The 14,713-nt window shown below is 48.4% G+C and overlaps 1 protein-coding gene across 1 annotated transcript in view; it reads right to left on the bottom strand.

The window, feature by feature from the left end:
- Nucleotides 1-11,053, bottom strand: part of COPG2 (coatomer protein complex subunit gamma 2) — a 43,669-nt gene extending 32,616 nt beyond the window's left edge. Inside the window, exons 1-4 of the mRNA XM_029910816.1 lie at nt 10,966-11,053; nt 6,284-6,336; nt 5,048-5,128; nt 4,003-4,074 (exon numbers count right to left, since the gene is read on the bottom strand). Of these exons, the coding sequence (XP_029766676.1) occupies nt 4,003-4,074; nt 5,048-5,128; nt 6,284-6,336; nt 10,966-11,002 (243 nt within the window). The 5' untranslated portion in view covers nt 11,003-11,053. The remainder of the gene's footprint in view (nt 1-4,002; nt 4,075-5,047; nt 5,129-6,283; nt 6,337-10,965) is intronic.
- Nucleotides 11,054-14,713: the final 3,660 nt, after the last annotated feature.

A 14,713-nucleotide genomic window follows, 5' to 3' on the forward strand; every position in this document is an offset into this window, starting at 1 on the left:
CTACCCTCCAATTATATGATCTTAAAAATAACACTAACCACTGTAGCGACTTTCATAGAAAGCTGCTTATACAGAGACTAGAAACTTGGAAATTACACACCTCTGCTAACAGGGTTCCCGCCATGTTTCGTGTTATTGCCCAAATCCATAGAATAACTTGGCTAGTACAATATGCCTGTCCACACTGGTGAGGCAAACTAGGTTAGAATACAGTTAGTTTAGCCTGTATACTTCTGATACCAGCATACAATTTTTGTGAAACTCGGTAAAGTGGTTATTCATTTTTCAAGGTTAAATTTTTGGGGGTATTTTAATCTACAGTAGCTACAGTTTTAACAGAACAAGTTTTGACCCTTCATTATAATTAAGTTAAATCAAAGCGATATTACTTTAAATGGGACCCTCTGCAGATCATAGAGAACAGCAAGAGATTTCACTGGTTAAGCAATAGGTTTCACTGGTTAGCCATGACAGAAATCACATTTTAAACTGTTCAGTACCGAGATAGTTGCTCGTATTGTGTATTTAATTAATTAGAAACTTTTCAACAAAACTCCCCATTTCCAATTTTCAAATAGAAGAAACATGCATAAAAGATCAATGATTTACACTCTAAATAGAACTATTTGAAGGCAAATGATGAAGCCTAATAGGCTCACAGTACAAGAGAAATTGGTATTGCAGAATCTGGATTTAAGAAAGGTCACAAAAATCGGTCATTTGTGATATTTTGCGTCTGGGCAGAAGCACTCTGAAGCACCTGACACTGGCTGTCAGAAGACGGGATACTGGGCTAGATGGACCATTGGTCTGACCCAGTTTGGCCATTCTTATGTTCTTATAAAGTTGCTTATAAAACTTTCCCTATGATTAATACACTATAAAAACCAGTAAGTTAGGATTCTAGCAGAGATGAAAGAGACCCATCAGACTCCGTCCACCCCCTGAGAAGATACGATTTTCCCATGCTTCCTCAGAGAAAATTCGGTTACTAACCTTCCATAACTGTTGTTCTTCGACACGTGTTGCTCATGTTCATTCCAATATAGGTGTGTGCTCGCCCTCAGCACCACCGCTGGCAAGTTTTTCCCTCAGGGTATCTGTTGTGTTGGCTCTGTTGCCCCCTTGAGTCGTGTTCTCAAGCGCCAGTATAAAGGGCCCTGCCAACCCGCCACCTCCTCAGTTCCTTCTTGCCGACTAACTCCGACAGAGGGGTAGGAGGGTGGGTTTTGGAATGAACATGAGCAACATATCTCAAACAACAACAGTTATGGAAGGGTAGTAATCGTTTTTTTCTTCGAGTGCTTGCTCATGTCCATTCCAACGTAGCTGACTGCCAAGCATGTGTAGGAGGTGGGTTCGGAGTTCATTGACAAGCAGATTGTAGCACTGCTCTGCCAAATCCAGCATCATCTCTGGCCTGCTGAGTGATGGCATAGTGAGACGCAAAAGTGTGGACCGAAGACAACAGTGTTGCTCTACAGATGTCCTGGATAGGAACCTGTGCCACGAATGCACATTGTGACCGCCCAAGCCTTGGAGTGGGCTGCCGAGTCTGCTGCACACAGGGATGCCTGCAGGGACGCCTTTGCCACGGCAATGCCTTCCTCTATGAGAGTCATGAATTCTCGTCTTGCTTCCTGAGGCAGCAACTCCTTAAACTTTTTCTCAGAGTCCCAGGAGTTGAAATGATACCTGCTCAGGAGTGCCTGCTGGTTGGTAATCCTGAGCTAGAGACCTCCTGTCGAATAGACCTTCCTCCCAAAAAGATCTAACCTTTTGGCATCCTTGGCCTTCAGTGTTGGTTCCTGTTGGCCCTGCCTTTCCCGCTCGTTGGCAGCCGACGCCACCAACAAACCCAGTGGTGGGTGCGTGTACAGGAACTCAAACTCTTTTGCTGGGAAGAAAATATTTCCTCTCAGTCCTTTTTGCCATCGGCTGCAGGGACGCCGGGGTTTGCCACAGAACCTTGATGGGGTCCATGGCTGCATCATTCGGGGCAGTGCAACTCTTGCGGGGCCCGTTGCTGTTAATATGTCCACAAGAGTGGGAGGATTCCCTAATTTCCTCCACCTGGATCCCCAGGTTTTGAGCTACCCTCCTTAGAAGCTCTTGATGTGCCTTATAATCCTCCTGCGGGGGCATCATCAGTTCTCGTGACTGCCTCACTGGGGAAGAGGAGGATGCTTGGACCGGCTCTGTTCTTTGCCCTCGGCACCATCCGGATCCTGTGGTGACATTTCACGGGACGATACATGGCACTGGCCTTGGTACTGGAGCCTGGATCACGTTCTGGTGGTAGAGGTTGTCCAGGCTCCTAAGCCACCGAACGTGACCTCCTGGAACGGGACCCCGGTTGCACTGGGAATGCCAAGGGGTTCCAGAAATGCCACTGCACGGGGAACTGCCACTGCCCCGGTGGCCACGCCACTGGTGGGACCCCTTGACTCGGGTCCACAGCCAGATAGTATCTAGACTGGCAGTGTCAGCTCCTTTGCAAGATGTAAGACTCCACCTCCGAGTCCATCTCTGAGGATCCCTCCAGAGACCAGGCTGTAGCAGAGCTGACCGGTGCTGGTGAACAGTGCCGGGAGGAAGGGGACAGGGACTGAGCCATCATGGCTGGTTTCCCCTTCAAAACTAGCAGGGGCCTTGAGCCTGCAGAGGTCTGCCCTGTTGGTGCTGCCCTCAACAGTTCCCGTATGGCTGGGGACAACTGTACCAGTAGCACCAATAAGTGCCTCGCTGCCATGAAGGCCTGTAGTGTCAATGGCACTAGTAGGTTCATGGGGCTCCGGTGCCTCTCTCGCAATGGTGAGTCTATCAGTGCCGGACTCAACAGCTCCCGTTCCAGGACCGGAATCAACGGCGTGGCATGGGATGCCAGTGCCACAGGGTGGCCCGACCCAGGTCGCACCCTGACAGTATCCCTCTGTGGCGCCAATCTCAGTGTTTGTGATCACCTTGACACTTAGGCATCGGCGATGATGAACAGTGCCTAGTGTCTCTTGCTGGCGCATCTTTCTTGGGCCCTGGAGATGCTTGAGAGTGGTGGGGTTCCTTAGACGCAGTCGGAGTGTCTCTCCTGGGAACCGGAGATGGGGAATGGCGCCGGGTGTCTCGAAGTCAGGCTGGGGTGCTCCTCACCTAGGCTGAGGTACTTGGTGCCAAGTCCGAGTGTGCTGGCTTCGATGGAGGTCGGAGCACTGTCTCCAGGAGGACAGAGCGAAGTCTAGCGTCCCTATCCTTCTTGGTGCAAGGCTTAAATTCCCTACAAATCTTGCACTGCTCCCACACATGAGTTTCACCCAGGCACTTAGCGGGGTTAACTAACTAATAAGTGAAATTTACTGCTAAACTACAATCAACTATATACACCAAGAGTAGAGAGATTCCACTGGGGAGTACTTGCAGAAGTAAGAACGAAACGCAGTTCCAGCAACTGTCACGGGCTGAAAGAAGAAACTGAGGGGGTGGTAAGTCAGCAGGGCCCTTTATACCGGCGCTATGAGTGTGACTCCAGGGGCACCAGAGCTGACCTGACAGGTACTACTGAGGGAAAAAACTTTCCTGCGGCAGTGCTTGGAGCGAGCACACACCTACGTTGCAATGGACATGAGCGAACACTCGAAGAAGAACATATCAGATAGTAAATTAATACTACATACATCTTAGCCAAAAACTTAACCCAATGCTTTGAGAACATTCTAATCCCTTTACTTTTAGCAGGTTTACCCATGAGTCAAACTCTTTTCTAAGGAATGCTGGACCTCTAGTCTGTAAACAACACTGTCTGAATTTTGAGAGGCAAGAAACTAAGGCCCATATTAGGCTTTCAAATTGAGCATATTCCTCTATCTAAGGTACTTATATCAGAGCAATGGGACCATATATGAACACCTAACAATTTCTGCTACTATCAGAGGGTTCACAAAGATCCCACTGAGGGTACAACGCAGCCAAAAGCACGTGGAACATTTTTCCTTAAATACAGAGACTTACATCATTAGACTGAAATAATCTGGTCATTGCAAAGAATGCTTCTGTGGCTTCAGTAGTTCCGAAATGTTCACCCTAAGGATAACATGCAAGCAGCAGACGTTAGAGACTAATCAAAACTTAACTGTCCAGTAGTTTTCTCTTTTTAGCTCTCTCTCGTCTATAATGCCCACTTAGATCCTTGGATTCCATCCTCTGTCTCTAAACCTTTTTCTTTTTTAAAATCTTTTCCCCATTTTAGAAACACTCCCTTCTTCACTTTGAGTTTCTTATAGAGCACAAGACAATCTAATTATACTTTTTATGTAGCTTGTTTCAACAGGAGCATCATCCATGATACCAGCAAAGTGACAGGAACAGGGTTTGTTAACCTGTGCTCCCTCTGCTGTCTTTACAGCAAAAGGGGTTATGGTTTTTGTTTTAAGTTTTTGTCAACTGAGAAGAGGAGTCTCCTACGATTTCCCCAATACAAACCTGTGCTGATTCAGAAACAGCAGAACACGTTGGACCTTGTAATCCCTGCTGGTCACACCAGTATTAAATAGTGCCCCCTCAGTCCATATTTCATGTACTCACAGACATTTAGGTATCTAAGCTAAACATAATTCCTCAACATGGATTCCTGTTATCTACGTAGGCAAAGAAAGAACCATGTGATAGTCATTACCCAACCATTTTACCATTCTTACTCTTGTTTAAACATGGCTATTTCTACAATGTAGAGAAGGCTGGTTCTGGCTAACATGGCGTCACTGTAAACAGGCATAAATGGGATGCAGCTTCCAGAAGTCTATCATAAAAAGTCTTAAAAGCTTCAGTGAGCTATGTCTCATCTCCACCAAGGACAGCTGAAAATCAAAACTAAGATCATAACATTATATAATAGGGTTCAATTTCTGTTACCCTTAATAAGCTGCCCTCTCGACTGATAGCAAAACAACTTGTACCTTATGCTATCGAAGTACAGTAATTCTTTCATGCTAAACTTTGTTTTAAATCAGAAAAGACTAACCCTCGGTGTGTGTTTGGGTTAGGAAGATCCACTTACCTGGTTCAGTAAGTAAAGGATCTTGGTAAGTATATGCAGACATCTTCGTGGATTTATGGGAGTCTCATTAAAGATGCGAGCCTGCAGACACAGCAGAAATATTGCATTATTGCATAATTCATTGGTAACAATTTACCAACTCACCCCATGGGATCAGGATAACGCATTTCACCCAAGCAGTTTTATTGTATACTACACCATAACATGGATGCCAATTAATAAAAGCACTTAGCTGAAAAATGGACTCAGTTTTAGACAGATGGCTGTGAAGTGATTTGAACCAGGGACTGGATCTCGGGTTCCTGGGTTCTAATCATATAGCCCAGGGGTCAGCAGACTTTCAGAAGTGGTGTGCCAAGTCTTCATTTATTCACTCTAATTTAAGGTTTCGCGTGCCAGTAATACATTTTAATGTTTTTAGAAGGTCTCTTTCTAGGAGTCTATAATATATAGCTAAACTATTGTTGTATGTAACATAAATAAGGTTTTTAAAATGTTTAAGAAGCTTCATTTAAAATTAAATTAAAATGCAGAGCCCCCCAGTGGCCAGGACCCGGGCAGTGTGAGTGCCACTGAAAATCAGCTTGCGTGCCGCCTTTGGCGCACAAGGTTGCCTACTCCGATATAGCCAGTCAATGGCAAAGCTTGGGCATTTCTATTAATATTGGATGTCTTTGGGTTTTCTTTATGTCAGTTTAGTTTAGATTTTAAAAGTTTCCTTTCCAGCATCTGCAACCAAACACTGAAGCATTGTACTAGTGCAAGGGAACCTGACAGTGAAATTAACTAGTCTACTTTCACATGTATAGCTCTTTACAACCAAAAAAAGAGCCCCAAACACTTCACAGACCATATACATATAACTACACTGACATACAGCTAACCACCTCTAGGGTACACAGATGTAGCCAGGTGAAGAACTACTGAAAAGCATGCTGCATGGCATGACAATAGGGACACAGAAAAACAGCCTCTTCAGTAAGGGCCATTTGATCTTTAATGTCCATGTAAATTAAATAGGTCCTCTGTCTTCCTGGGTCCGATCTGAAAGATCCTCACACAGTAAACTGCATGTACACTCAGTTTATTTTATCTACCCTGGAAGGATTAACTGACCATGCATCAGTTTTAACCACTGGCTGCACAAAGTCCAGGTACTTCAAACTTGTTGCTTAGGTCACTAGAGCATCCAGCCCAAAGCTATAGCAACTTTCATAATACACTTTCTGTTCATACCTCTTGAAGGACAGCACTCTTCTCCAAATGCTGGAAGGGATTGGAGCCACTACCTAAATAATAAAACAAATCATTGATGGTTACCCACATGCTAGAAGCCATGGAACTGAATACACAGAATGCCAGCTCTTAAACTTCCACAAGCTATCTCACCATGAACTGTGCAGAACCACGTATCAAGTGGCTCTTCATGCTGCTAAGTGGCATTGCAATCTGAGGATCTAATGTTCCCCAGGAGCAGCATCTAGGCTAGTTTCAAGCGCTGCCTGTTTAGAGTGCGGAAAAAAACACCCCAAACCCAACTTTTTCAACACAGTATCTCCAGCCAGCCAATTGGTGAAGTTATCACAGCATCAGCGTCAAGTGAGGCTGCTAGCTCCCTTTCTTCCCACCTCAACTGCTTTATGTGCCTTAGATGCAACAAGGAGGGAACACCTTAGGGTAAGGCTGTTTCTTGCCATTGGAAACCACTCACGTATTGGTTGATACATTGCCCCTCACTCACACAAACCAATAACCTGCCAAAATAGCACTGCCACTACACACTCTATAACCAGGAGTGGCCAAACTTTTTGAGCCACATACGAAAAGCTTCAGAAGTTTGAGAGCCACAAGACATGCAGAATCTGCCCTGCAGGGTGGCTCCTGCTGGGGCATGTGGCTAAAGCCCCAAGACCCTACTCCCCGCAAGGCAGAAGCCTCTAGCCCCACCACCCCACCGCAGGGCAGAAGCCCCAAGATCCCTCCCCCCAAGTCTGGTAGCTGGAGAATAGGGGGGAGGTGTGGGGGACTCCGCAAGCCATACTTTAACTGTAAAAGAGCTCATGAGCCTCGGTTTGGCCACACCTCGAATAATCACTAACACTGGCAGCTTTAGCAAAACATTAATATAGGGCATGATAAAAAAAACCTGGCCTTAGATCAGAAGTTACATTCCATAGCATATGCCTAGTCCTTGAAAAGTTACGATACCTACTGACCAGAAGACTAAACCTACCAGCTGAAGGTATGTATGAAAAATTGGAAGAGGAACTCCAGCAGCAAGGTCCAAGAACAACGGTCTGATTGAAAAACCCAGCCCCAGTGTCACCTCCAGCTGTAGGAAGGGTAAAGATGCTTGCATTTCTACCATGGGTGCTTGTCCCTGAATACTGCTTATAGGCTCCATCTTTTGTATCAGCTTCTGGATAGCATGTACCTGGCAAATTTGAAACCCCAGCCCCCTCTACCTGCTAAAAAGAAGTAGTTTTCTGGTGCCTTCTCCCCTACCTCCGAGACTTCTGGTTACTACAAAAGGGGGACAGGTTTCCATTCATCCACCATCATGACCACCCTTAACCTCTGCTTTTCAGATCATCTTCTCTAGCTAATAATCCCAGTTCCTGCCTCCACAGGAGGGATAGTCAATAGGAGGACCGTGGACCAAATCCAGACTGTCAGATGGTTTTGAACGGACTCCAAAATCTTTTTTTGACTTATTATTGTCATTATTGTTATTTTTGTATTATTTTCTCTGGAGTCTGGACCTTGACCAAGAAATCTGGACCTTGAAAAAAAATAACTGACTACCCCTGCTCTACTGCTACTAAGGGTTTGTCTACACTGCAATTAGACACCCATGGTTGGCCTGTGCCTGCTGACTCAGGCTTGTAGGACTTGGGCTAAGGGGCTGTTTAATTGCAGTGTAGACATCGGGTATGTCTACACTGCAATCAAAAACCTGCAGCTGGCCCATGCCAGCTGACTCGGGCTTGTGGGGCTCAGGTTGCAGGGCTGTTTCATTGCACTGTAGACTTCTGGGCTCAGGCTGTGAGGGTCCCAGAGCTCCCGCTGCAACCTGAGCCTGGAAGTCTACACTGCAACGAAACAGCCCTGCAGTCCCAGTAAGCCCAAGCCCAAGCCCAAGCCAGCTGGCCCAGGTGTGGGTTTTTAAGTGCAGTATGGATATACCCATTGTGCTTAGGCTGCAGCCTAAGCTCTGGGACCGTCCCACCTCCCAAGGTCCTAGAGCCTGGGCTCCAGCCCAAGCCCAAATGGCTACACAGCAATTAAACAGCCCCTTAGCCAAGCCCAGTGAGCCCAGGTCAGCTGGCAGGGGCCAGCTGCAGGTGTCTAACTGCAGTGTAGACATGCTATTTGACACCAAGGGTAGCAGGCAACTGATAAGACTCTCGACAGTTTCATTGCTGTATAAAGGGTTATGAAGAGCAGAAGTAAAATTGTGCAGTCTTGTTAATTCTACTCTTATGTTTGTTGGCAAAGCTCAGAGGAACAACAGTGGCAATGGAGCTGTGTCTGCAGACTTAGGAGATGACAGTTCCCTGTTGGAAGATTATCTTAAAAACTAGGTCTAGAAGAATTTGCTAAACTAACATATAAATTCTGAAAAAAACTCCTGGCTTAGCTCCCCCTAGCCACTCATGAAAAGATTTATTTTCCAAACTCTAGCATAATTGTCTACATGTCTACTAGACACAAAGAATTTTACACCTCCAACTGAATGATCTGTGTAGCATATGCAAGTTACGATGGTAATGAGCACAGAATAGACAGGGTACTTTAATTACGATGGTGAGTGTGGTATAGATGGACACGGTGATTTGGGCCCCAAACTCATTTCCTTCTCGGCCTCACTGCCGAGGGGCTGCCAACAAGATTGACTGCAGTTGCCAGTCTTGCTATGTTTTATTTTTTAAGATGTTGACTCCTGCCCATTAGAGAGACAAGGTAGACAAGAATATCTTTTATTGGATCCACTTCTGTTGGGGGGACAGACAAGCTTTTGAGCCACACAGTGCTCTTCTTTGGGTCTGGGAAAGATACTCCCAGTGTCACAGCTAAATACAAGGTGGAACAGATGTGACACCGTGAATACCTTTCCCAGACCTAAAGAAGAGCTCTGTGTGCTCAAAAGCTTGTCTCTCTTACCAACAGAAGTGGGTCCGATAAAAGACATTACCTCACCCACCTTATCTCTCTAATACCTTGGGACCGACACAGCTACAATAAGAACAGATATAACTTAGTAGATAATGTTTGTACTTCACGGTCCAAGAGACACAAACAAGGCTTTCATCTCAGGACCAAAAGACCGAAGAAGTGGGTTGTAGCCCACGAAAGCTTATGCTCTAATAAATTTGTTAGTCTCTAAGGTGCCACAAGTACTCCTGTTCTTTTTGCGGATACAGACTAACACGGCTGCTACTCTGAAACCAAACACATCATGACACTCGATCATAGTCTTTGATAGACCGAGAGACTACCTACACTGCATACCTGGCCCAGTAGAAGTGAGACCAAACCACGAATGTGACAACAGCTTTATTCGGAACACTGAATGCTATTTTAAATTTATTATGAAACAGTTTGAACATCACAGTTCCTCCAGCCCAACATACTAATGGGTTAAAACATAAGAATGCCCATACTGGGTCTGACCATTGGTCCAGCTAGCCCAGCATCCTGTCTTCCATCAGTGGCCAGTGCCAGATGCTTCAGAGGGAATGAACGGAACAGGGCAATTATTTCCATCCGGTTTCCAGTCCCAGCATCCAGTAGTCCCAGGCTTAGGAACACCCAGAGCATTGGCTTGTTTAGCAGCGTTAATTTGACAGCACACCTCACTAGAAACGGACCCAACTGGTTCATATTTCTCTTTGGCTATGGAGAACATCCCAGCTGCGACCAGCCTGTTCCACACATGGCATTGTAGCGTTTCTCACATGCGGCCACTGTGGGATCTTTCTGTGGCCACAACTGCCTCCTGGGTGGAGATGTGGGGGGGAGGGGAGGGGAGAGAACAGCAGCCCCTCCTTGCAGTGCCCAGCTGTTGCTCCTGGCTGCCTTGGTGTTTGCTGGTGTAACCCACACACCTTTGCAGTGTGGTGCTCTGTCCCATCTAATGGCACCCAGACCACTTAACGAGAGAGAGATTAACGAGTCTGCTCTACAGCCTTAGCTAACAGCCGGTTGGCTTTTCGCTCATGTGGTAGAGGCTCATGCACTAGGCTCCACAAGTCCCAGGTTCGACCCTGCCCGCCGCCGACCCGGTTACACTGGCACCGCCAGCAGGGGATCAGCAGCCTGCACCACGCAGCCTCCTGGGGGGCCCCGGGCGGCACCTCTGCAGACACATGGGGTCACTGTGGGCGCTCAGCGGGCTTTGGCCCAGGGCGGCGGGGCTCCGGTTTGGAGACATTTTCAGAGCGGCCACCAGCACCCTGAGGCCACCGAGAACCTGTTCTGCGAACCCCGGGGAGGGGACACACCTGTGACACCACAACCACCGTCCCCCAGCGCACTCAGGCCGAGCCGCACGAGGCGAGCCCCCAGCGACGGCCCAGCAGCCCCACAAGTTCCGGGGGGGGGCAGTGAAGTGCTGTGGGCTCCACAGCCGCGGGCGGGTAAAGGTCCCTCACGGCCCCTTGCCGCCCCGCACAGCCCGGGGGGGCTAGTTAGGCCCCTTCGCTCCCTATACGACCCCCCCGGGGGCAGCTGAGGCGCCGGGTCCCAGGAGGAGACGGCCAGGCCCGCCGGGCTCTGACTGACGGGCCTGCCCGGAGCGGGGAAGGGGCCGCGGGAGCGGGGCCGGGGGGGGCTCTCAGCCGCCGCTACGCGGCAGGAACCGCACCGGGCTGGACCCGCTTCCCCTGCCCGCCCGGGCCGCAGCCCCACCCCCGTACCGGTCTCCTCGTCCTTCTTGTCGAACTTCTTAATCATCTCGGGGCCGCCCGCGCGCTTCCCTCAGAGCCGTGAGCAACCGCCGGAGCCGGGAGGGAGCGCCCGCCGGAAGGCCCGCCTCCCAACCCGGCCACGTGCCACATGACTGGCCCGTAGAGCCGCCATTCACCGCGTAGCCACGCCCCCTCACCGCGCCCGACGCCTTGTTCCACGCCCCCTTCCAGCTTGGCCGCAACCAACCGTGTCCGGGACACGCCCCCTTCGCGCTCAGGAAAGCGGTGGGGGGGGATGTTCCCATTTAAAGGGACAGAGCCCCTATTTAGGACAAGCTTCTCCCCATAACCCTGTTCCTCTCTCAATGAGCTTCGCTTTGGAGCTGAAGCAGGGCTGGCCTCAGGTGCCAGACTGGGGGGCGCCACTAGGACCCAGAGTGTAGAAAATTGTGTCTGCTGCTGGTGCCTATGTATTCGCTCTGCTGTAGATGCACAGAGAGGGTGGAGGGCTGTGCTGGAGGAAGGAGGGCACAAGAGACATAACAGGCAGGCAGGAGAAAAGGTGAGAGGGAATAACAGAAAGCAGCAGGAGCTGTAGGGAGAGAGAGGAGGAGGAGCCTCTTATGAACCTCTCTAGCACCCCCGGGAGCCTGGACTGACTAACACCAGCTTCTCAGGGAGCTTCCTGGTTCCTGCTGCTTCCCTGAACCCACTTGAAGCGAATAGGCAGCCAACGAAAGTAATAGGATCCAGTTAGGCCCCTGCGAGGCTGATATCTTCCCTCACTCAGGCCCTGCTACCAGCCTGCTTATTTGTCCCCTTCAGTTGAGTGTTGAGAGCCACTCTAGCTGGCACAGAACAGCAGTCATGAGTGAAAGAAGAAAACGCCCCTCTGGGGCGGCATTCAGAAAAAGAAAGAAAGCAAGGGAAGCTTTTCTATCTAAGCAGGAAGGAGCTCTCCTGAGATACATAGACACAGCCCTGCTTCAGATAAATGTCTATCAGGGATGGTCTAGACAATATTTGGTCCTGCCATGCGGGCAGGGGACTGGACTCGATGACCTCTCGAGGTCCCTTCCAGTCCTAGAATCTATGAATCTATGAATCTATAAATGTTCACGGTGAGTCTTCCAGCCCTAGTGAGGATGTGAGTGGTGAGGAGATGCCTGATCTTCCAGTTAGTCAGAGTGCAGGTGACCTGGCAGCTACTGCAGCATCCATATCTCCATCTCAAATGGATGCAGGGCTGGCTCTAGGTTTTTTTCCGCCCCAAGCAAAAAAAAATCTGGCTGCCCCCCGCACCTTTTTTTTGGCTTTTACACATGTTTGAACTTTGCAGGGGGGGGTTTTTTGACTGTTTAAAATTTTAAAAAATAAAATAAACCAGAATTTGTAGTTAGTGAAATAAAACAATTTCCTACTAGTGTACTCATGTAATTTTAACAAAATCACAAGTACAAACAATTTGGGTTCAACTGTACTCTGTAATGAAAAACATTAGTGTCTTCTGGTGCGCCCAGTTTCTCATAAATTAAAAGAATTTATATGAACTGAATTTTTCTGCTTTTTATACTTTTTTTAATAATTCAGTGAAATCTAAATTTTTTGCAATGGTACTTTCAATTGAAATTAATGCGAGTCCTGACAAAAGATTTTGAGACATGGTGGACCTCAAATAATTTTTTAGTAATTTCAGTTTTGAGAAACCGTGCTCACCCGCACAGCCCCTAGCCCCCTTACCTGACGGTAGGTGCCGGTGACCCCGGCGGGGCAGGCGCAGCTGTAGGCAGGCTGGGGCAGAGGGGCCCCGGGGAGCAGGTGCCATTGTTTCAGCAGGGCTGGCTGAGGCAGGGGTCCCCCGCGGGGCCGGGGGACGCGGCGCTGACTGGCCCGGAGAGGCAGGCGCTGTGCTGGGCCAGGCTGAGCAGCAGCAGCAGGGCGGCACGGGGCATAGTGCTGCAGCAGCGGCTGGGGCAGCCTGGGTCTCGGGGCCGCTGTGCGGTGGCGGCAGAGGACACGCAGACGGCAGCTACACGGCGCTTCTCAGCTGCTCCCCAGCGCTGCTTCCCCAAGCAACATGCGGGCGGGGACTAGGGCGGGGAGGGGCCGGGCTGCTGGCATCTTTCCCACCCAGTGCCCGGCAGAGGGTGCCTGGCCACGGCTGGGAGCGGGGCGGGCTGGGAGCTGCTGGAGGGAACCCGGGGCACCCACCACAAGAATTGCCAGTAAACCTTCCAACACAGCTTGCCAACGTAAAAAAGATGGCCGGAATGCCACCCCTGGAAATGTGCCGCCCCAAGCACGTGCTTGCTTTGCTGGTGGCTAGAGCCGGTCCTGAATGGATGTAACCATGCACATTCCTGAAGAAAAGTGTAGATCAGGGAAGAGTGTGGTGGAGGCGCAAGAAACAGCTGCTGATGAGTTTAGTTCCTTAAGTCTAAATGATCCAGGACTGTGGACCCACTTGAGCAGTAGCCTGAGGGACTTCCTTGTACTGCATGGGCCACAGCAGGTGAAAAACTTCATGTTCCCCAAAGACAATGAAAATAGAAGTTTCCATCCAACACATTACTGTCATGAAATCCCCAATGGTGACAAAGTGGAGAGGCCATGGCTTATGTACTCACAAACCCAGAATGCTGCATACTGTTTTTGTTGCAGACTCTTCCAGTCTTATGTTCCAGCCACATTGGGTTCTACAGGAACAAAGGACTGGAAAAATCTGGCTAGAAATCTGGCATGCCATGAAAAGGCAGCAAATCACCAGAGAGCGTTCCATAGGTGGAAAGAACTTGAGATGAGACTAAGGTTAAAGGCCACCATAGATGATCAGCATCAGGAGATTGCATCAGAGTCTCTTTACTGGCAAAATGTTCTGAAAAGGCTCATTGCCATTATGAGAACACTTGCTACCCAAAACCTAGCACTGCGTGGCACTTCAGATCAGCTGTATATGCCAAACAATGGAAACTTCCTTAAAATTGTGGAGCTGATGACTGAGTTTGATGCTGTACTCCAGGAACATCTAAGAAGAGTCACCACCCAAGAAATGTACACACACCATTACCTTGGAAAAACAATTCAAAATGAGATCATACAGTTACTGGCAACAAAAGTCAAACAGAAGATTGTGGCAGATCTGAAGGCAGCAAAGATATTACTCTGTTATTCTGGACTGCACACCTGACATCAGACATACGGAACAAATGACTTTAATGGTGCATTTTGATGATATGCACGATATTGATGCGGGTGATTTAGGTGATGAACTGAAAGCCCTTTCAAGATACATTTCAGCAGGATCAACTCCAAAGGCTGTTCTGGAATATATGTGCACAAATAAGATGACCACCCTCTTTCCAAATGCTTTTGTTGCTCTGCGCATACTTCTAACACTTCCTGTAACAGTTGCTAGTGTAGAACGCAGCTTCTCCAAGCTGAAGTTAATAAAAACACATCTATACTCCACAATGACACAGGAGAGGCTGGTCGGCCTTGCAACCATCTCAATAGAGCATGAGCTGGCCCAGACTGTGGACCTTCCACAGGAAGCAGTTCAAATCTTTGCAACCAAGAAGGCATGGAAAGCACCACTTTGATTATTCAAACAGATAAAAATGCCAGTGTTTACTATGCAGACAAGAAAAGTTACATTTGCTGTTCAGGCATTTGAAAGTGAAGTGTTACTTAAAATTTTTGAACAAGGTATTTTAAGTTGTTAGTTCTCCTTTATTGGGGTAGATAGCAGAGCAGTACC

The sequence above is a fragment of the Terrapene carolina genome, unplaced genomic scaffold (genome assembly GCF_002925995.2).
Source record: "Terrapene carolina triunguis isolate 2854851 unplaced genomic scaffold, T_m_triunguis-2.0 Scaffold68, whole genome shotgun sequence".
NCBI classification, from domain to species: Eukaryota; Metazoa; Chordata; order Testudines; family Emydidae; genus Terrapene; species Terrapene triunguis.